General features: G+C 46.3%; 1 protein-coding gene across 2 annotated transcripts; it reads left to right on the plus strand.

Annotated features, from left to right (window-relative positions):
* Positions 1-791: 791 nt before the first annotated feature.
* On the plus strand, positions 792-9,439 carry NABP1 (nucleic acid binding protein 1). 2 transcript variants are annotated; one of them, XM_050899871.1, is made up of 6 exons: positions 792-1,043; positions 1,167-1,305; positions 4,518-4,589; positions 6,035-6,107; positions 6,384-6,450; positions 8,002-9,439. In XM_050899871.1, exons 1-6 carry the CDS (start codon positions 953-955, stop codon positions 8,187-8,189), a joined length of 630 nt encoding a protein of 209 aa, XP_050755828.1. In that variant the 5' UTR covers positions 792-952; the 3' UTR covers positions 8,190-9,439. The 2 variants fall into 2 exon arrangements, with proteins under 2 accessions (XP_050755828.1, XP_050755829.1); XM_050899872.1 differs by having other exon boundaries at positions 6,390-6,450.
* Positions 9,440-20,311: the final 10,872 nt, after the last annotated feature.

Raw genomic sequence — 20,311 nt, forward strand, 5'->3', positions numbered from 1 at the left:
AGACTTTCCCTACGTCCACTGAGCATATGATTCCAGGAGCATTATGATGTGGTGCAGCCCTGCAAAGTCCTGAGGTGCCCTCCTGCTCCTCCCTTCAGCCCCTGCAATGGCCATTTCTGCTTGGTGGAGACCAAAATCAGACTTCCCCCGCATAACAAAACCTCCCCTAGCCGACATCGCAGTGGACGCATCCTTCTCCTAAATGTGTATTTTCTTCTCAATGAAGGAAGCTGGAACTGCTGGGGAATCGCCCTCCGGGAAATCTCTATGACAAGACCCCTCCCGGTGTTACAACCGGGCCTTAAAATGGCGCGGAAAGGAGGCGAATCGCTTCCTAACTCCCCTCTGCCCCAGTGGCCGCGCTCGGGGCGCTGCAGGGCTGTTTCCCGGAGGGAAGCGAGCGAGTGAGCGAGCCGAGAGCCGAGCCGGGCCGAGCCAGGGCACCCAGTGAGGAAGGCTCGGCGCAGCCCCCCCCTCCTCGGCCGCGGTGGCGGTGGCGTCTGGGCCGGCAGCGCCCCGAGAAAGAGAAGATGGCCGCGGCGCGGCCCAATCAGCGCGCGGCGCCGGCTCGCGCCCGCCTGTTTGCCCAGTCCCGGCTCTCCGCGTGCCCCGGACGGTTCCATTCGGTACCGTCCGTCCCGTCCCCCCCACCCGGCGCCTGGGGTGGGCCCGCCCGGTTGGTATAAAAGGGAGCGCAGCGCACATGTGCTCCTCAGTGCCGGCGGGAGCGGGAGGACGGGAGGGGGTGGTGTCGGTGGGGTCGGTCGGGAGAGGGAGCGGTGGGCGTCGGGCGTGCCGCACAGTCACCGCGCAGCCCCTCGGTGCTCGTGTCCCCGTCCCTTGTGAGGGTTGCCGGTGCCCCCCGGCCCGGCCGTGCGCTGCCGCCGCCGCTCCCCCGCGGGATGCGGGCTCGGCCCGCCCCGCCAGCCCTGCCCCCCGCGCCGGCCGCAGCATGAGCGCGGCGAGCGACACGTACATCCTCATAAAAGACATAAAACCCGGACTGAAAAACTTAAATGTCATCTTTATTGTGCTGGAGATCGGTAAGTGGCGTCCGGCACGCCCCACCCCCGGGCCGCCCACGCGTGTCACGCGTGGGGGGGGGGGGGGGCGCTGGCGGGGCCGTGTTCGCCCCTGGCCCCCCTGAGCCGCGCTTCTCCCCGCAGGGCGAGTCACCAAGACGAAGGACGGGCACGAGGTGAGGTCCTGCAAAGTGGCGGACAAGACGGGCAGCATCACCATCTCCGTGTGGGACGAGATCGGCGGCCTCATCCAGCCGGGGGACATCATCCGCCTGACCAAAGGGTGCGTATGGGGCCGGGCCCGCGCCCACCACCACCGCCGGCGGCGAGCGCGGCCCCCGCCTCGCCCGCCGCCCCGCTCCCCGGCCCGGCCAAGCGCTGCCTGCGCTCCGGGGCAGCGCCGGGTCGGGGGGAGCCCTTTGTGGCCGAGGCGAAGGTGCGGGGTTGTGAGCGGGCTCGGCCGCCTTCTGAGAGGCACGGATGACACAGCTGGCCCCCTTCGGACTGGCTCCCTGTTACCGAGGCAGCACCCCGAGATCACTTGCCAAATTAAAACCACCTTTTCCACCCCAGAACATGCCTAGCATGAGCATACCGTCTAGTAGATGGCTAGGAGGGGCTTGTATTTTTAATGAGGAGGTGGTGTTTAAGAGACTCGGTTTGGCTTTAAAAAAAGCTCCTTAGGAAAATACTTCTTTTTGCGGGGGGAGGGAAATGCAACAGTCGGTCCTGGTCTGTAAATCAAGCAGGGAAGTCAAAAGGATGTTCTTATTTTTACAGCCAATTCTTTAGTCTAGCAGTCAGCTCCTTAATGAAAGGAGGGAATGATTAATGTCTCTCATGCAGAAAAGTTGCTTTTCATTGCAGTGCATTTAACAGAAATGACAGGCAGAGAAGGAGAAGCTTTTCAAATTCACTATAAAAATTCATACTAGGGCTACACTGCAGAGCATGTTAGCTTGGTTAGGTGCAGCTCATTTATCTCAAAGAGCTGGTTTAATTTTTAAAAATACAACCTTATATTTCTTATCTGTGAGAAAGAATACTAGTTTCAGTTTGAAAATCTTTTTCCATGTCACTTCCATGTCAGTAGCACAGTGGTAGTCACTTTCATGTGAGTTCTTCGTGCCAGTTAGGTTACACTTAGAAATCTATTGCACTGATCCTTTGGCCTGCAGCACATCAGGAGATGGTGGAACTACAGCGTGTGTAAGGTCCTTCTAATTGGTTTTTATGAAAAAGTACGTAAAAGGTTACTCAGTGGAGCTGCTAACTGAGCTGCTCTTCAGTTGTTCATTTGAGTGTAATTCTTGGTTTTGGAGTGAAATTGGATGACCCTTGCCACCAAAGTTACAGCTGCTTCCTCCTATGCAAATGTCCTTTTGCACCAAATGGGCTGACTCCTCAGCAGAGGTGGTTCTGGGGAAGCCTGCTTGCGTGGAGAGCACGTGGAGTGCTGGGGCGCTGGGGTGGGTGGAAGGAAGGAACTAAACCAGAGCTCTGGGCCAGCACAAAGCCCTGTGCGTAGATGACACTGAAACAAATTAATAGCGATGCTGTTCGGCACCGTTACTGTACTCCGCTCTGTGACTGGCTTACTGTAGCTGCTCTGTTGTTTCAGTCCAACAAATGGGAGGGTCATTGCTTCCCTTCATGTCAAAAAGTGGGTTTGGCCTGTATGAATTAAATTTATGAGCTGACATCACTGACCTGGTGGGTGGCTAAGTCATGCCAATTCATTTACATGAATTGCATGCTCGCTTAGGACTGCGTAGTGAGTGGAATGGCAGAAGCTAAATACATTCTGGTTTGGCTCTCATCTTAAGAAAAAAGCCGTCATGCTGGCATACAAGGTTCCCCAAACACGATTTTATACTTAATGTATAAACATGTGATGTTGCCATCGCAAGGCAGGTAAATTTCAGCTCTGTAGGCTAATCTGGCTTTTCAGGGCAGGATGCTCACTGTCACAAGCAGAAAAGCTTAGCTAGGCCCCAAGTGTAAATGTGTCTCTTTCTGCTGAATGTCAAGCTGTAGATGCATTCTTCTGCAAAAGCAGACACTTGCTGATTTTTGTCCTTGGCTGATTAACCCGTTTACAGGAAGGTGTTGCAGTTAATATTTCTAAATTTCAAGTTAGTTCTGGAGTTTAGTGCTTTATGGCCAGCTCTTTCTGAGACAAAAACAAATGCTTGCGTACGTGGAATAACTTTGTGCTGGAGGTTATCAGTCCCATGATTTGCTGGGCCTTGTCCCAGTAAATGTATGTTTGACTTACATTTCTTATTTGGTAGCTCTTTTCCTTTGCGCTCTGCCACAAGACTGTCCAACTAGCTGGTTATTAAAGGTTAAGCATAGAGGGAATCTTTGAAGTGAAAGGTAGCGTTATGAAGTGAAGAGCATTAATCCTGCCTCTGGATGGAAAACTCCCAAGACAGGCACTGTAAGTGTCGATACTATGCTTTGCTGCTTGTGCTGAAGTACAGAGAGGGTTATCGTTGCATTGGCATTATGGTCCTGTTCTGCTGACCTGACTCCTCCCTGGTGTCTCCGAGGCCCTGTGTGCAGCCAGATGGCTCCCAGTCTCAGCAGATAAGGCAAAGGGCAAGAGGAAGGTTTGTTATCTATGTTCCAGAGATAGACCCGGAGCATAAGGAAGTGGTGACTTGTCCAGATTATCTGTGGCTCCCGAGAATGTGATTGCTGGGACGCCCTATTCCTTTGCTAGAAGACACCCATATTCTTGTTAACTCCCTTGCACCGCACCTGGGTTTCTGGTCTGTATTTTCATTATTTTCTTCACTTACATGATGCCCCTCACTGAAAGGAACAATTATACAGAAAGTTCTGCATAACTCAAATTCCAGTACTTGAAGTCAAGTGCCACTATAAAGACTAGAGTGCACTCATGCTGTCTTGTAAGTGAATGTTTCTGCAACCATAAAATGATTTTATTGCATTTCTATATCTCACTTGGAACATGATGGTCAAACTTGTGCCTTTAAAAAAAAAATCTGGTAAGGACCTATACTAAAAAAGTAAGCACTTCCTATTATACACATTCAGTAGCAGTATCCATATTCTCCAGTGAGCAAAGGTAATTCTTCCTGGCTCCTGCTGAAAGCAGAACTGAGAGTTGTCAGTGAATGGTAACACAGATACTGCTTTTGGCAAGATGCCTTTCCTCTGCAGGAACAGTCATAAGGGCTGCTCCAGCCAAGGAAAGAGTATCCAATCTCAAAATAATTGGCTGCTTTCCTGTCATTGCCAAAGGAGTCAGCTGAGCTTCCAGTACCTTTTGCTAGAAGTAAAACATGGGGAATCTATAAACTTTTAGTGTGGTGAAGCTGGGGTCCCTGGGAATTTTTTTAGTCCATTCATGCTGACATGTAATAGTTATTAACACTTGGAAGATAGCGTGCTTCTACTTTCTTTTTCAACAGTGGTATTTCTCATTCACTGAGAGACTGCTTTGCTTCTCCTTTCTTTGGCCAGGTACGCATCTCTGTGGAAAGGATGCCTGACACTTTACACAGGACGAGGAGGCGAGCTGCATAAAATTGGGGAGTAAGTATTGCGTGTTTACACTTGCAGTGTTATGTCCTCTTCTCAGCAGAGCGTCATGGTAAGTATAAGACATGGTGGCTCTTAGTAAATGGAAGCTAGGGCAGCAAAAGTGTGTTGATTGGTCATGGATAGATACAGTACAGGCAACTGTGGTGTGAGTTTCCACATGCTGTTGTGGTAATGAGCTCCGACCCTCTCTGGATTCTAGGTATGTTGAGGAAAATCAGCCTCCATCATTGGCACAGGTCTGGGTTTTACCTAGAGGGAAGAAGTATATAAATTACAAGGGACTTAATCTGCATTGCTTACCTAGGCCTCAGCTTGATTAGCCACTTTATTCTGGTGGAAGCCTTGTGTGTGTATCATGCTTGAGAGACAGGCAGTGCAAAGAAGGAAGACAAAGGTAACTCTAGTGAATCATATCTAAACAGAAGCAAGCCTCATTAAACCTTCTTTAAACTGCCCACAAACTGAGGCGGCGACTCCTCCTGACTAAGAACAAACATGAGTAACATACTTGACAAGCAACAGGAAAAACAGCAACGTTTTCTAACCAGAAGAGTACTTCCGCTGTTGCACAAAGTGCCGTGGGAGGCCTTGTAGTCATCAGGGAAGTGGGGCTGTAGGGTGGCCACCTCTCTTCTCGGATGGTTCAAAAATCCCCAGTACTCAGCTGGATTTGGTGAGGGATGACCTGCAGATTTTCTTTGGTGCAAAGCCATCGCCTCAGAAGTGTCATCCAGTGGGCTTACTCTCCAGCAGGCTGGAGTGAGGTGAGTCCTCATCTGGGTTGTGCCTCCCAGCAGGAGGTGGGAGCTCCACTTCTGCTTAACCACTCCAAGCTGCATAATGATCCAAATCTTTCTTCCCCTCTGCCATAATTTCCATGTGGTGAGTTGGTGGGCCTATTCCTGCATAGTCCCCTTGAGTGGAAAAGGATGCTTTGAATTTCATTCCCTGTTTTGGACTCCTCTGTGCTATTACGTTAATGGGGCACTCCGTAGCATGGGAGTGTGTGCGAGTGTTTAAGTTTTCCCCGGAGATCTAATGCAGTCACAGTCTGGGAGCAGGCTGGGTGACTCTGTGCCTCAGGCGACCTTGTGAGTGGGTGCTGGACAAGACTGTGCAGCTGGAAGAGAGGCGAAGGGAGCCCTTTCATCACCTTTTGTTTTCTTTAGGCCATTTCACCTTCTAGAGTAAATGTGTACTTGCCTCTGCTTGACTGAAACACCCTCACCAGGAAGATGTGACAGCTTCACCACAAGCCTGTAAAGGGATCAAAGAGCCTTTCAATACCTATGGATACTCTCTGAACAGTGGGGTCTGGAATAGTTACTTCTAGGTGATGGGGATATGTCAAGAACATAAGCTCTTTGAGTTGTGGAGTTGAGAACTCTGTTAAAAAATGGCTTTAGAACTTCCTCATAATCCTAATTTCTCCCCAGGTTCTGCATGGTATACTCAGAAGTGCCAAACTTCAGTGAGCCCAACTCAGAACACGTCGGGCAGAACAAACTGGTATGTTAAACTTGTCTGAGGCTTCTGGCATAAAGTGCTCTTTGTTTTGAATACTTCATGCTAGGCTGTGATCAGATGTGACTCTTCTGGAAAAATGGACTTGAAGTGATATATAGATAAAAATGAGCCAATAATTAGAGTAGCAGGTAAATTTCATGTGGAGCCACTCTACGTATGCAGGAAAAAAATCAGCCCCTTTCTGTAAAAATGTGAAATTCCTCTCTCTGACCCATGTCTCTCTCTCTCTCTTTTTTTTTTTTAAACATTTCTCTGAAGGCACAGGGTGAACAGAATAATAGTTCTGCATCAAGTAATATGGGTTCTTGTACTTTCGGGCCACTGGGTAAGTTTTTTCATCTTGTGAAAGTGAAAGGATGAGAAACACTTAATGGGAATAAAAATAATTTTATCTTGCTAAGGGTTCTCCACTCTGGGGCAAAGTGCACTATGCTCTAAAAAGTCTTTTAGACTGGGGCCTGAACCTGCAATCACATAAGCATGAACATTTCCTGAAGGATGGTTTCAGGATTTCTTCCCTAGAAGAGGAAGAGAGCAAAATATTCAAGGTACCTTTATCATGTAAAGGGACTTGACTAATCCTAAATTGTTCTGATGCTTTCAAAGAGTTTTTGCAGCACTTGAAATTCTGTTTTTTAAACTGCCTGAGACCTTGGCTTTAAAAATGACTTTAATCTTGCCAATCACTGTGGCTTTTCTGCCAGGTTAGCTCCCCAAAACAGAAGTGGTGGTAAACTGAATTCCAATATCTGACCTGGCTGGACCATTTTGTGATGTATTTAAACATTGAAGCTTAAATAAGAAAATGCTTCAAGGACTTGCGTGCGTGTAAGCTGAGAGGGGACCTTAGTTATGGCCTGCCTACATGATGCCCAGACTCAGTACCTGGTGTATAGCTAAGCCCTGCTGGTGGATGACAAAGTGATTCCGTAACTTGCTGTTAAAAAGCTCTGCGTCACTTCAATTCAGTGACTGTCTGCTTCCTCTTTAGCAACATGATTTTCATTTCTCTTATTTTACTTCTCTGAAGAGCCCTTTCTGTTCCCTTGAAAATAAATTATTCTGAGCAAAGAAGGGCAATGCTTTCAGGCCAGTCTTTCCTCAGTGCCAGGGCGAGGCGAGCAGGCTTTCAGTGTGTAGGTACTTCCTTGGTGTCCCTGCTTTGGGTGGTGGACAGCTGTTTTCACTGAGCTTGTGCATATCTTCTGAAACTTCTTTTTTTCTCTTCCTGCTTCTTGTGTGGTCTTCAAATGCAATAATTTCCTTTTGTCTCTTCCTTCTCTCCCCATGCTTCCTGTCATCATTCTGCCTTTTCAGCTCTGTCCCTCTTCCTACCAGCAGAACACGAGCAGTGATGCTTATGAGGCTCAAGTTCATGAGAACTTGGTGCTAGCTGAGTTGCTTCTGTGGCTGGACTTCCCAAGGCAGCTTTCTATTTCTGTGTGCCTGGTAGTGGGGAATGATGCAAGGAGCTTTGTGCAGCCTGCTTTTCTTTTGCTGGTTTCTCCTTGACTTCTGCTGCCCTGCTGTCTGTCTGGAACATCTTTGTGTGTGACCTACAAGCCAGTGCACATTTCTGAAAGCACCAGGCTAGTTTCATGAGACTCCAGTCTTTCTCCTTGCCAAAGAGTCAGCATGCAACTCTGTGACCCTTCTTGCTTTAGTTGAGAGTGGGGGGTAGGGATGGAGGGGAGGTAGTTTGGGAGGGGGAAAAAGGTAAGCTGTGGTTTGGGGTCTTGCAGTGCCAGAGGGGCTTTTCCTTCTGGTGCTCAGGGTTTGCTGGTTGCTGCATGCGTTCCCTGTTGCTAAACTTATGTCAGGGAGCAGTGATTTCAGTCCATGGGATTTGTGATAACCTTCTTTCCTGTCTTTTTAGGAAATGGTTTACAAACTGGACCTGAATCAAGTGGATTTCCATTTACGTATAATCACGGCCACACTTATGCAGGTAGTGGGAGAGGCAATGGACGAGGACCTGTAAATCCAGCACCAGCTAATAGCGTTCAGCCTCTTCCCCCTGCTGTCAGTAATGGGAGGGACCCACGCAGAGCCTTTAAAAGATGACTATGCCAAATGTGGTTGTACAGCTTGCTTAAACTCTACACTCTACTTGAACACTTATTGCACTTTTATTTATGGTTAACTGTGAACCAGTTTGTCCTTTATTGTTGTTTTTTTACCTTTTGGTCTATGGAGCAAACTTGATGTGATCTATTTCTTGTTTTGCTTAGGGAAGCACAGTGAGTCTTCCCCATACATTAAGGGGGTAGGGGGAGAAGGTGCATATAAGAAAGTAAGGGTAACAGGTTGAAGAGTCTCAATTAAAACTCGGTGCCCTTTGCTAAATGGAAGAAAATTTCAGTTACATGTATGTATTTTTCTGTTGGTCAGCCATATAGCCTTAAAAGGTCTATTATGTCCTGTGCGCGCATACGTTTACTTCCATTCGGGTTAATGGGAGTTCTTCGTATTGGAAGAGAAATGAAGAGGAAGAGCAGAGATGCTCTAGTGAACTAGGTGTCCTTGGAATGAATATAGCTTGTAAAAGCAATAAGTATAAGGAAATGGTAGTGCCAGCACCTAGTGGTGTCTACTGAATCAGAGAATGGGTAGCTCAGATGAAAGTTGAAGACATGGCGAGTGTCTTGAAGCTTGACTTCTGGTTCCAAAAAGGTGTACACTACTTAACAATTCTCCATAAACACCATTATCACTGTCAAGGAAAGTGGTACTAATTTTTGCTTTGGATAGAAGCTTGGATATTCATTCTTGCTTTGCATGAAATAGCAGGAGAGGAGGATCTAAATTTAGACAGTATTGGGGAATACGCTGTTTGTAGCTACTCCTTGTGTAAAAGTCCAAGGTTACTTTGCAGGAGTCTGAACTTCCAGGAAAGAACTGTTTTGAAATGCTGCATTACCGATCTCTTCAATGAGGCTGCATACTTCTCCTTCCTTCATTCACTTTTCCAAACGAATTATGTATTAGATGAAGCTGTATGTGTGGATTGCAGAGGTACTGGCCAAGCACACAGCTGCACTTCTGATGCTGTTAAGCTGCTAAGCTTTCCTTCCTGTGTTTTATATGAAATACGAATTATCCCTTAAAGAACTTAACCCCACCACCACCATCTCTTGGGGGAAAATAGCTGTGGTTTTATTTCTGAGATCACAAATGCCTTGACTCTAGGTAAGAGTCCAGTGCCATATTTCAGATCAGGTTCAAAAACAACTTGGAAGCTGAGGTGTCATACTGGATTCATCTGTTTAACTCTTCTTATAGCTGACCTCTCAAATAAAAAATTGCACTAACCATTTCAAAAACAAATCTAACTTTCTTTCTGTCAAGCCATAAAGACTTCATGACAAAAGGCTATTTCTGAATTGCGAGTTGTCTCTGTGGTCGTTCATGTTAATTGAATCTACTACTATGTCACTAATGTTTACAAGTTATTTACATTTGATACTTCTGCTTTTGGTACTCTATCATGATGATTTGTTGAAAATTGCTTCTAATTGGCAAAAGTTCCTTGCTTAGGCTGAAATACTGAACTTTCTTTTAAATGCAAGCAGCAGCAACAACAAACTTCTGAAGGGAGGTTTAGAGGCACCTGTGTGCCCAGACACCTGAGGGCTGTCTGCTGCTGGTCTGGTGAAGTGCTATCCTGATACCTGCTTCCAGATGGAACTAGCGAAACTTGTCTTGCACACAAGAGGGTGGCATGCCTCATGAGATCACTCACGGGTGCTGTTGTGGAAGAATGATGCTGACTGGTGAACCAGAAAGCATGCAATGACTTCTGGGGAAATGGTGTAAGGAGGTAATGTGTAACTCAGGGACTTTAAATTGCTTACTTATTTAAATAAGTCATGTATAGTCTAGATGCATGGACAACCTCTTATGCAGTGTTGCATTAAGACATTTGATATGCTTGTGAGAAGGAAGCCAAGAGGACTCCTAAACCTGTGAAGTATATATGACATGTTCCAGACGTAAATGAGATGTAAGTATGGTGTTAGAGCTGTGCTTTCCAGTAGTAGCTGTAAAGGTAGCAAGTGAACAGTGCAAGTGCTGGCATGGTGGGGACTTCATACTCATTGGGGTATCTCCACCATGGATCTCAAACCTTGGTGGTCTTGACTTCTCTACAACATAAAGAAGGTTGAAATAGGGGGGAACCCTCTGTTAGTGTGTGCTGAGGTGCCTGATATTTGTAGCTCTATGCATTTGAGCTTTTATTAAGCTAATAAACAGAATACTTGTTCACAAATTCTAAAAAGATGATTACTGCTGATAAGTGGTGTAAGATTAAAAGCTTCCTGTCAAGTGGATGATTGATTTGCAGTTGGGAGGAAAAAAGCAAGAGGCTGGTCTTCATGTTCTCAAGGTTAGTAGCATTCCTGCCTCCCTGTTTCTTACGTGAAACTATTTCAGTTTATTAATAAGATTTTTACTTCTTTGCAGGGGAAATCTGTGCCCTGAAAAGTCGCATGGACTTAAAGTAAATATAGTAATTTTTCAAGGTCTTCTGATCTTCCAGTGAACCTAAGAGAAAGTTGTTTTCCTCAGAGGTATTGGTGTCAAGATAGTGAGTTCTCAGCTTGTAGAGCTCTGCCTTACATCTGTTTGGATTGTACCACCTTGGTGTACGGAGCGAGACGCGTTTCTCTATGTAAACAAGCAGTTGTCATGAATTACTCTGACACTATAAGGCAGTTCATAGGTGCCCAGTGGTTAGGTCATCAGGGAGTCTCTTTACAGATGTCTTCCCAAGATATTAAAGGTAAGGCTGCAGTTATGGTAGTCTCATTCTAGATAATACAGATTGTCAAAGGAAAAAAAACACTGGAAAGCGTTCACATGTCCAGACACAAACTGCACAGTGCTGAAGTGCAGCTGAGTAGTCACGATGCACTTGAGTTACAAGATGCCCAGCTCTCATCACCCCACAACAGCTCTTTTCCTCCTACCCGCCCTAACACAAGGACTCATGGCAGACTGCAGCAATGTGGCAGTGGAGAGAGTTTTGCTGGATGTCTGCTGCAGTCCTCCATGTGTTCCTTCTGTCCATCCTCACTCACCACGAATCTTTCACCTTGATCCCAAAAGTGGAAAAGCAGTCCTGTACCGTGAAATACTGTCCTAATCTTGGATGCATGGTGGAGTCATGCACTCCATGTCCAGAGTGAAAATGGGAAGTTGCTGTAAGAACAAACATAAATGCTGCACCAAGGCATGTGATACATAAATCTGCTTCCACAATTCAATTAGCTTCGGCCTTAACTTGAAACTGGCAGGTTGTGGTCCTGTGCACTCCAATAATAATGCTCTTCAGCCTCACACAAATTCCTGTTACTTGCAGCTAGTGCTGCTTGTGCTAAGCTGCTACAGGTGGTATGAAACATGTTTTCTACATCAGTGCAGTCTCTGCACAGATGCCACCCTTAACAGCATTGTGGGGATGTCAGCCATGGTCTGTTAGTGTGTGCATTTCTCTGGACGCAGGAGCGTTTAGTAGAGAAATGCTGTTCCTGTAGCCCATTGGGGCCTTCACATTTTTCATAGATGTTAATGCTTGTGTTTCGCTAATGACCTGGCTGTGCTATGGTCATCCTCTGCAACTCGTGTCCGTACCCCCAAAACAAAGGATCCTTTCCTGTTCTATAGGGCAGTTTTCATCAGCAGCTCCCTAAGTGCTTTGTTAGGACTAGGAATTAGTAAAAGCAATGGAGTTTTGAGTGTTTCTGGGGAAGTTTCCTGGGCTGCTTCATGGCCCATGCGCTCTCAGCTGCCAGGTTGTTCCCTTGCTTCTCTCAAACGTCTGTAGATTTGCCCTTTCAGACATACTGTTTATTCTTAACCCTTGAGCCAAGCAATTATTTGTGCTGCCGAGTGCAGTCTCTGGCAGTGCTTTTGAGGGGGATCCAGGGAGGTGCCTTGCTTTCTTCCTGCAGCTTTTGCTAGCGGCTAGCTCTTGAGCTAGAGTTGGTTGATTTTGGGAATTTCCCCTTAGTCCAGCACCAGTGCATGTTACTAAGGAGGTTGCAGGGCTGTGACTCCCTGTCCTGGGTCTGATGAGGCTCCGTTAATGATCGCAGTAGAGCTAACGATTGCCGTGTCTGAGCCAGACGCTCCCCCTGCCGTGCGATGCTGCGGGGTGAGCCTGGCCCTCGCTGCTGGGGAGCGCAGGGATCCCAGGGGACCCCTGGCCAGCCTGGGCTGGGTGCCCTGCTTGGGGTGGCCCGGAGCACCCCCCAAGGGGTGGGTTATCCAGCAACCCCAACCCCTCCATGCTGCAGGTGGAGCGAGGGGCACGGCGGTGCGGTCTGAGGCTGATCCAGGGCTGTGCAGGGGTGCCGGGGGTGCTGGGCCCTGCAAGGCCCCCACTCCGGGCTGCTGCATTCGCTTGGCCATTTGCAGGGGCTTGTGGCCCCTACCAGAGCTCCAGGTGCTGTGTTTGTGGAGCTCAGAGGGGCTCCACCAGCCTCAGTGGCTTGGCTGGTCCTTCAGCCACTGCTGGTAACGCTCGATGTCCCCAGTGCCTGCTCTGTTTTGGGGAGGGCGGAGATGGTTGCTTAGGTCCATGGAAACACCCAGACCTCACAGGGCTGTGTGCCTGGCTGATTCAACAGCCTCTTTGCTGGCGTGCTTTTGTTTGCTTCTGCATAATTAGGGACATTGGAGCTGGCTAAAGCGGGGAGCCACTCATGGGGACATGGCTTCAATTAAAACAAACAAAAAAAAAGCCGTTGTGTTCCCACTGGAAGACACATATCAAACCAGGGGCAGTTGCCTGAAAACTGAGATTGAAGTTCTCAGCAAAGCCCTTCAGGAATTCATTCAGAGATGCACTTCCTGACTTCAGTCTTAATAGTGCTAATCCTTTTTTCTTGATTCCAGAGAGCTTGAAATTGTTATGGCTCTTTATAAGGATTATGCTTTTTAATTTATTCTGATGGACATTTGCGTGTGTGTGTATATATATAAAAAATATGTATAAACATACACAGTGTCTTGTAATTGGGATGGAAAGAATTAATCCTAAACAAGCTGTTGACTAAACTACAGATGGAGTTCAAAGGGATTAGAAAAAAAGTTTGGAAGTGACTAAGGGGAACACTTAAGGATTTCACTTAGCTTTTAAATTTCTCTAAATTGCTGATGTTTTTTCTCAGGAAGAAAGCAATGCAGTTACAAGAGCTTCATCTAAAACTGCCCTCCCACACCCCCAGCTGATAAAGACTGTCCGGATTTGTACGTTTCCTAGGGAGCAAGATTAGGGAAGGAGTAAAACATCAGGATTTAGCTCAGAAAAGAAAATTCTTGTACTGTAACTGTACCTTCAAAGCTAAATGCTTCCTTACTATACAAGTTTAAATAGGATGGTATCTGCTCTGCAGAGTGGAGAACCCAAAGCAGTGCAGTCACTGCAGGGCTGACTAGCTGCTACGTGTTAGATAAATTGGCATATAAAAGACAAAATCAGCTTACTACGTCATTAACTGAGACTCCACAGGAGTGTAGTTGTATGTTGTAATGTATCAGCAGAGCCCTTTTACCAAGCTTTCTTCAGGTTCATGGCCAGAGGGTGAAATGGTCTTGCAAAGTACTGGACAACTATTTGGGAAATTTGGAACCACACTTGCCCAACTCTGCCGTATGCCCCGTGGGGATGGCCAGGAGATCCCACTGACTTCAAGCATGATTTGGATCGGGTCCTGTGCAGGCAGTAGGTTCTCATCCGTAAAATCAGGATAAGGTGATGGGGCAGATCTATCAGATGCTAAATTCATAATTTATGAAGAGGCTGAATGCTATGGAAAAGCTGAAAGCCACAACCAATGTGTAGATTTTTCTTTCTAAATCAAGAGACGTTTAAGAAGATATATTCCTAAGCTTGGAATCTGTATAGTTAGGTGTTTGGGTTTGCTCTTTTTCCAGCGGTACCAAGTGCTGCAGTTCTGTGCTCAAAATTGCAAGTGACCCACCAGTCACAGAGAGCTCGCTGGTGTGACCGGGAGAGGCTGCCGCTTCCCCAGGACCTGCCTGCCGGTGCTGCTTCGAGGAGTGCTTTTGTGCTGCGGTTGCACAGCCCAGGCTCTCGCGGCACCGGTTCCCGGTGCGGGGTCTGTGGGTACCTGTATGGCCCCACAGCAGGTAGGGCAAGGCTGTCCCTTCCACCCCAGTGCCAGTTACTGGTGCCTCTGAACACATGGGTGGAAAGCTGTGGCTCCGGACATGGCAACGCCGGCTGCCTGCCTGGCACAGCAGTCCAGGGGTGTAAAAACTGCTTGTGCAGGACCTGCCAGTGAAGCTTGCTTTTATTTTTTTGCTGAAGAAAAGGAAAAAACACATCCTGCCAGGTGGGAAGTGCAGCCATTGGCAACTGATCTGTTAGAGCTGGTGCTTCTGCTTCGGTCAGGTCCTGTCGCGCGTTCCCACCAGGGCAGGGGCGAGGGGATACCCCAAATCAGGATAGCTGGAGGATGCTGGGGCAAGGTCTGTAGCAGAAGGGCTGGTGGGGCCCTGGAGGGCTCTGGCTGGTGGCTTCTGGTACCTGTGTCGTGGGTAAATTTTTAAAACGGTTGGACAAATACCTGTCAGGAGTGGCTTGGGGAGGGGAGGAGTTGATTCTGGTGTGAGACAAGCGTGAAGATGCATTAAATGATCTCCTGTAGCCGTTTTCACCATTATTTCCTATGATTTATGCATTAGCTTAATTTTTGTAATTTCTTCCTTCCTAGGTTGATTAATACTAAATTTAATTTTCTGTAATCAACTTGAGCATGTAACTTGGAGAGATGAGGTTTAGGCTGATTGCAGTAAAAATCTACCTATCCAGCCTAGCTTGAATAAAGCAAAACTATTTTTATCTCTAAATTATGCAATATTTTCATGGAGCTCTGCAGCCTACTTATATTTAACCTTTGAATGGAGTGCTCTATTTTTTTCACCTAATGCAAACTTTGCAAATGGGTTTTTTAATTATGAGAAACCCATCTGCATGCCATCAACCAAATTATTAGCGAGGCAGAGAAGGATAACCAATAGTGCTGTCAGACTTAAGCTGAATAGGAAAAATGTTTAAATGCCAGGAACAGAAGTTGCCAAGAAATAACTTTAAACACCAGGTGCTGGAGGAACAAATTAATATGACTTATTTTATTTTTAGAAATAGTGAGTCGAGGCCTGATGCAGATAGACGTTTCTATGTGCAGCAGCAGTGCTTGGCTATGCAATAGGACCGACAAAATCAACACAACCTTCTCTTAAAAGAAAAAGAAAAGATCTAATTTAGTTTAAAACAGCCCTAGGTAGGGAGAGAAAGAGAACTTGATCTACACTCTACTATTTGTAAGACTCTGGTGAGCTGTTGTTGTGCTGTTGCTTATCAGAGCTGTCTGTGATGTGGTTTGGGATGACCTTGAAGCAAGAAACCTCTGTGCAAAAGCCACTCTTGAAAGCCTTTCCCCGGTACACGCAATCTAGTTTCATTTTGGCTGTACTTTACTGATGGCAGGGCCCATTGCTAGGGACAGTGAGTCTAAATGTTCTTGCTGAGCTTATTTTCCCCAGTAGTGCAGGGAATCAGAAGTAATTTCTAGAGGAAGCGGGACCCAAAACATCAGTATGTCAGTATCATGAAGCCAATAAGAAGGATGTGTCAACTTGGGGAAAATTGCTGCAATAAGCATCCTGTAGCTTTTTTAGCAAAGTGGATTTGCAGAAGCTTTCTGTGCAACTTCATCAGTGTTGTAGCTGAAGGTGTGAGTTACAAAAATCTGCGTCTTTCTAGTAGATGCAAATGGCTGGAAGCCACATTGTAAAAAAAGAGGTGCATTGATAATGGTTGCTCTGTTGGATGTCTGGTGATTGTCAAACAAAAACTGGTAGTAGATCTGTAATTACCTTGTGTTTTTGTGGACATGCTTCAGCAGTCTATTTTCACTGGGCTAATACTGATTTTTTTTGGGTGGTATGAGGAGATAGCTCCTTCTGTGGCCGTGGCTGCTTTGATGTCCAAAGCTGGTGAGTTGTTGTTGTTATCACAGGCTACTTCTTCAGTCCAGGCGTTGAGGTGGCCCCTTAGGAAGTAACTTAAGGGATTCAAGTGATGTGTGCAGCAATTTGGGTGATGTGTGTAGCCCATGATTAGGAGTAACAGCCTGTCAGAGGGCCCTGGCTGTCAGCAGGGTGCTCTGTTGGTGACGCACAGGAGGAGGTCTCCCTGGGACTGTATTTTTAGGTATTGCAGGTCTTTCCTCTTCCTCCAAAAATGTGGTTGACTCCGGCCCAGGATGTGTGGACTTTGGGTTTGGTTTTTTTCTTGTTTCAGGTAAACTTGAAAGATCCCTGCTGTGCAGCTCTGTGTTTTCTCTGCCTGCCCTCTCCTTTACCTGTCCTGAGAAAGCCTTCGCTAGCAGCCGCGGAGGGGGTTCACCTGCTGTCCTGCCGAGCCTTCCCCTGCCTGGGGCCCACCTTGCTGTGTGCTTACTTGCACTGCTGCTTATGCCAATACTCAACTTCTTTAATATAATTCTGATTTGTCTCTAACATGTTATTACTCATTGGGCGTTTGACAGGTCTGTCTCATTATTTCTGCTTGTTCCAGCTCATTTCTGTATTACCAAAGTAATTTGCAGGCCTGCCCAATTAGAGCCCCTGTTTCCCTCCCCAGGTGGGTATGACATTGCCTGCCCTCCAGGATAACAGCGATCCTCCTGCAATCCCATTGATCGAATCCTCCGAGGCTGGAGAAGGCATTTCATGCATCATCGTAACAAGTTGTTCACAACTCCCTGTGCGCTGGGCTTCAAATTCAGCCTTTCAAGAGACTTTGATAAAGAAGAAAGGATCATTTTTTTCCTGACTGCTGCAAATGAAAAAGCTTTTCACCTGGGAGTTGTGGGTCATATTTATGGAAATGGAGAGAGCACTTGCAATATTTATAGTGGTTACAGAAGCGATTGAATCTATCTTTTATTGATATGTATTTACATGCCCACGAAAATCTTATTGCACGGTAGTTGAGAGAACTTTATTTAGATTTAGTATTTTGAAGTAATTTTTTAGTGCTTCTTTATTATCCATGGAGTGCGAGATTCAATATTTCAAGTAGGACTGTCACCAAACAGCCGGAGGTTTTTAAAAGATTTTCATTTTACATAAAGATAAATGTTGAAGACACATTTTTCAGAGGCACCATCTGTTCCGTGTTGACCTTAATTTTCTGGATGAGTGCTTCTCTTCAAACGTTTTAAGTCTTGTCTACATTTCATTTGGTTGGGAGTGTTTAGGTTATTTGTTGAACAGGAAATCAGATATTCAGAATGCAAACACACCATTACATTGCAAATTATTCCCTTTGTATAATTTAGCAAACTGCTTTGTAAATACTCTGCAGACTTGCTGGAGTAGCTCTGCATCTCTGACATCTGGCAGGTCGGCCCTCTGTGGAACTGGATGTCTTTTGAATGTCACCGTCATGCCTTGCACTGGGAGATGGGGCACCGGACACCGAATGAGAACTGTGGAGTACCCTTTTAATGAGTAGTTTCTGGGGACAAGGGTAGGATAAGGATTTGTTGGTTGGCTTCACGGCCTTGGAAGGATTTGCTGTTTAGGCTGTCTAAACAATACCTGATCCTACTAAAAGGGGGTCACTAAAATAGCTGTATGTCTACATATGCGTCGTTCCCACAGGGCAATACCCCACTTTCTTCCTTCAAATTCTTCTTGCTCCCATGTCTTCAGCTGAAATAGATGATTTTTGCCTTCCTTTGCCTCCAGCCTTGCTTTGTGACTTGTCCAAACTCTTGCAGCTCCGGCGGTTCAGCTGTTTGTGACCCTGCCACTTCCAAGGGCTTTCAGGACCCTGCCTGTCTCTCTGCTCCTTCTGCCCTGTATCAGCTTCACAGGCTCGGCACCTTGCCCTGTCCCTAGGCTCGCGCCTTGTCAGCCCCATACAAGCTTCTCTGCACCGCCTGTCACTGTACATGTTAGATGTTCTCTGTTGATATGTGGTCGATCTGGGCTAACGCTGGCCTGCAGTGGCAACTATTTTAGTGACAAAATGTACTCTTGGCAGGGACAGTAGCATCTTTGTGGCTTTGGATTGCAACTGGGACTGTAATCCTGCTGTGACATTTCTTTTTGTAACGTAGTAGCTCCTTTTGCCCCCGCAAAGTTTGTAGCCTAATGCAGAAGGGATATTGAGACTTTTTTTCCCCTCAGAATATGAGTTTGGAAATAAAACTAATGATGTGGTAGAAAAAGTGATACAATTTAATTTTTTTGTGTGCTTCAAGAAATTCCCAGCGGGGAATGCTATAAGGACTGCACTCTTTTAAATTAACCAGCTGGTTTCTTTACAGCTCTACTATGTAAGTGCCTAGTAAAGCCCATTTCAATGAGATGCCAAGAAGTGGGGGAAAAGAGCTGAACAAATAACAAAATATCTGCTTAAACCAAGACTGTGGTGTTTCCGAATACCAAAGCCCAGGGTCTGTCTCACCAGGCTGGCTGGGTTTGGAGATACCTATTTTACACCAATTTTTAAGGGAAGCAATGGAAAGGGAGGTGAAGGGTATGAGCGGCTGCTGGACTTGCGGCTCATGCTAGTGGCTGTTTGCCATCCAGAAAACCATGTAGTGCTCTGCTGCTGGATATTTAGAGGGTTCTTGGATGTTCACATGGTACGTATCATGGCCGAGGCCCTGTGGAGTGAAGGCAGTGTGCAGCCAGAGCAGAGGAGGCAGTGGGTCGGGTCGCGTGCTGTCCTTCCTCCTCACCGTGCCCAGGGGACCAGGACTCTCTGCTGGGAAGTGCGGATGTCAGTCTCTTGTTTTAACTCCAGGCTAGCTCAAGCTATTTTAAAGGCATCTTTTCCTAATCTGTGCTATAACATAATTAAATTAAATCTAGAGTGGGTAAATTTTGTCTCTCCTGGTTATCTCTAGCATCTAGATTTATATCTCTGTATGCAAGGACAGGAGTGATTAGTACTGGCGAAAATGACGTCTGCTCTCCCTCTACCACCGAAATAAATGTTTTTCTGCTTTCTGAAAAAGCACTGAGTCTTGCAAATGGAAAATGAGAGTGGTTTGGGTTGTTTTGGTCTTGTTTTGAGGTGGTGATTTATAAAATAAGGCAAATTGCACATCTGTAAATGGGTGAAGAGTAACTCAGCGGGAAGAACTACAGCATCAAAGCTGTCCCTTGCACCTGCAGGACAGGCTCTTTCAGAAGGCAAGATGTCTGGCTTAACTGCCAGAAGGTCGGCTTTTAATTATTACTGTAACTAATCTCAGTTTGATCTTTTTTTATCTGCTCAGCAGTGACAGAACGAACTGTTGAAGAAACTCATTAAAAGCAGGACATTCAGCAGAGCAGGGAGCCGTTCCTGGGCTCTCCCAGGGGTGGGCGGGTGGGCAGGTGGGCAGGGGCTCAGAAATAGCGCATTGGGCTGACGGCAGCATTTAGGACCTCAAATACCACTCTAGGACAGCTTGAAACCTCCCAACTATCGAAAAGTTGGACTGTGCATTTGATGTGGAAGTCTTAGGCGAGAGAGTGGCATCCCAGCGTGCTAACCGCCCTGGCAGCAGGAAGCCCACTTCATGGGGGTTCCCATTCAAGGGTCCCAAACAAAATCTGAACATCCCAAGACTGAGCCTGAATTTGCAGTAAGAGGCTGTCGGAGACTACGGCAGCAGTGGGGTAAGTGAATGAGCAACAGCTGTGTCCTTTTCAAAACAGATCTACATTAAAAACAGTATGTCTTTCTCTTCAGCAGAAAAATGTTTAGTTTTGCAAGATAAAAATACATTTGTTTCCGTGCATCTACCTTTCTACAATTGCTTAAGAAAAGACCTAACTTTGGTAGCATCATTGTAGAATAAGTGTTTTAAAAGCACTTGGTGTATGTTTGTCATGTTTCTCTGGATGGTTCCATAGCATGAAGTTTGTTAGGGTTTGAACAAATAATTCTTTTGAGACAAAACAAATAACTTTTATGTGATTTAAAGAAGGCATTCTGCAAATACTGCCTCTGCTTTGGTATGGTCATATCTGCACTGCGTAAGTAAGTGTGTTAAAGATGACCAAAAGTATTCTGACCTGCTGGGCTGCAAGTTAAATATGAAGTCACTGTGAAACTATTTGGAAGACTACAACTTTGTTTCTTA

The sequence above is a fragment of the Gymnogyps californianus genome, chromosome 7, assembly GCF_018139145.2.
Source record: "Gymnogyps californianus isolate 813 chromosome 7, ASM1813914v2, whole genome shotgun sequence".
NCBI classification, from domain to species: domain Eukaryota; kingdom Metazoa; phylum Chordata; class Aves; order Accipitriformes; family Cathartidae; genus Gymnogyps; species Gymnogyps californianus.

What these genes read in the sequence shown, in the direction of transcription:
- NABP1 (XM_050899871.1), top strand. Translation starts at nt 953, where the DNA reads ATGAGCGCGGCGAGCGACACGTACATCCTCATAAAAGACATAAAACCC. An exon ending in ACGTCGGGCAGAACAAACTG is followed by an intron (nt 6,108 to 6,383) that starts GTATGTTAAACT and finishes ATTTCTCTGAAG; the next exon opens with GCACAGGGTGAACAGAATAA. An exon ending in TTGTACTTTCGGGCCACTGG is followed by an intron (nt 6,451 to 8,001) that starts GTAAGTTTTTTC and finishes CTGTCTTTTTAG; the next exon opens with GAAATGGTTTACAAACTGGA.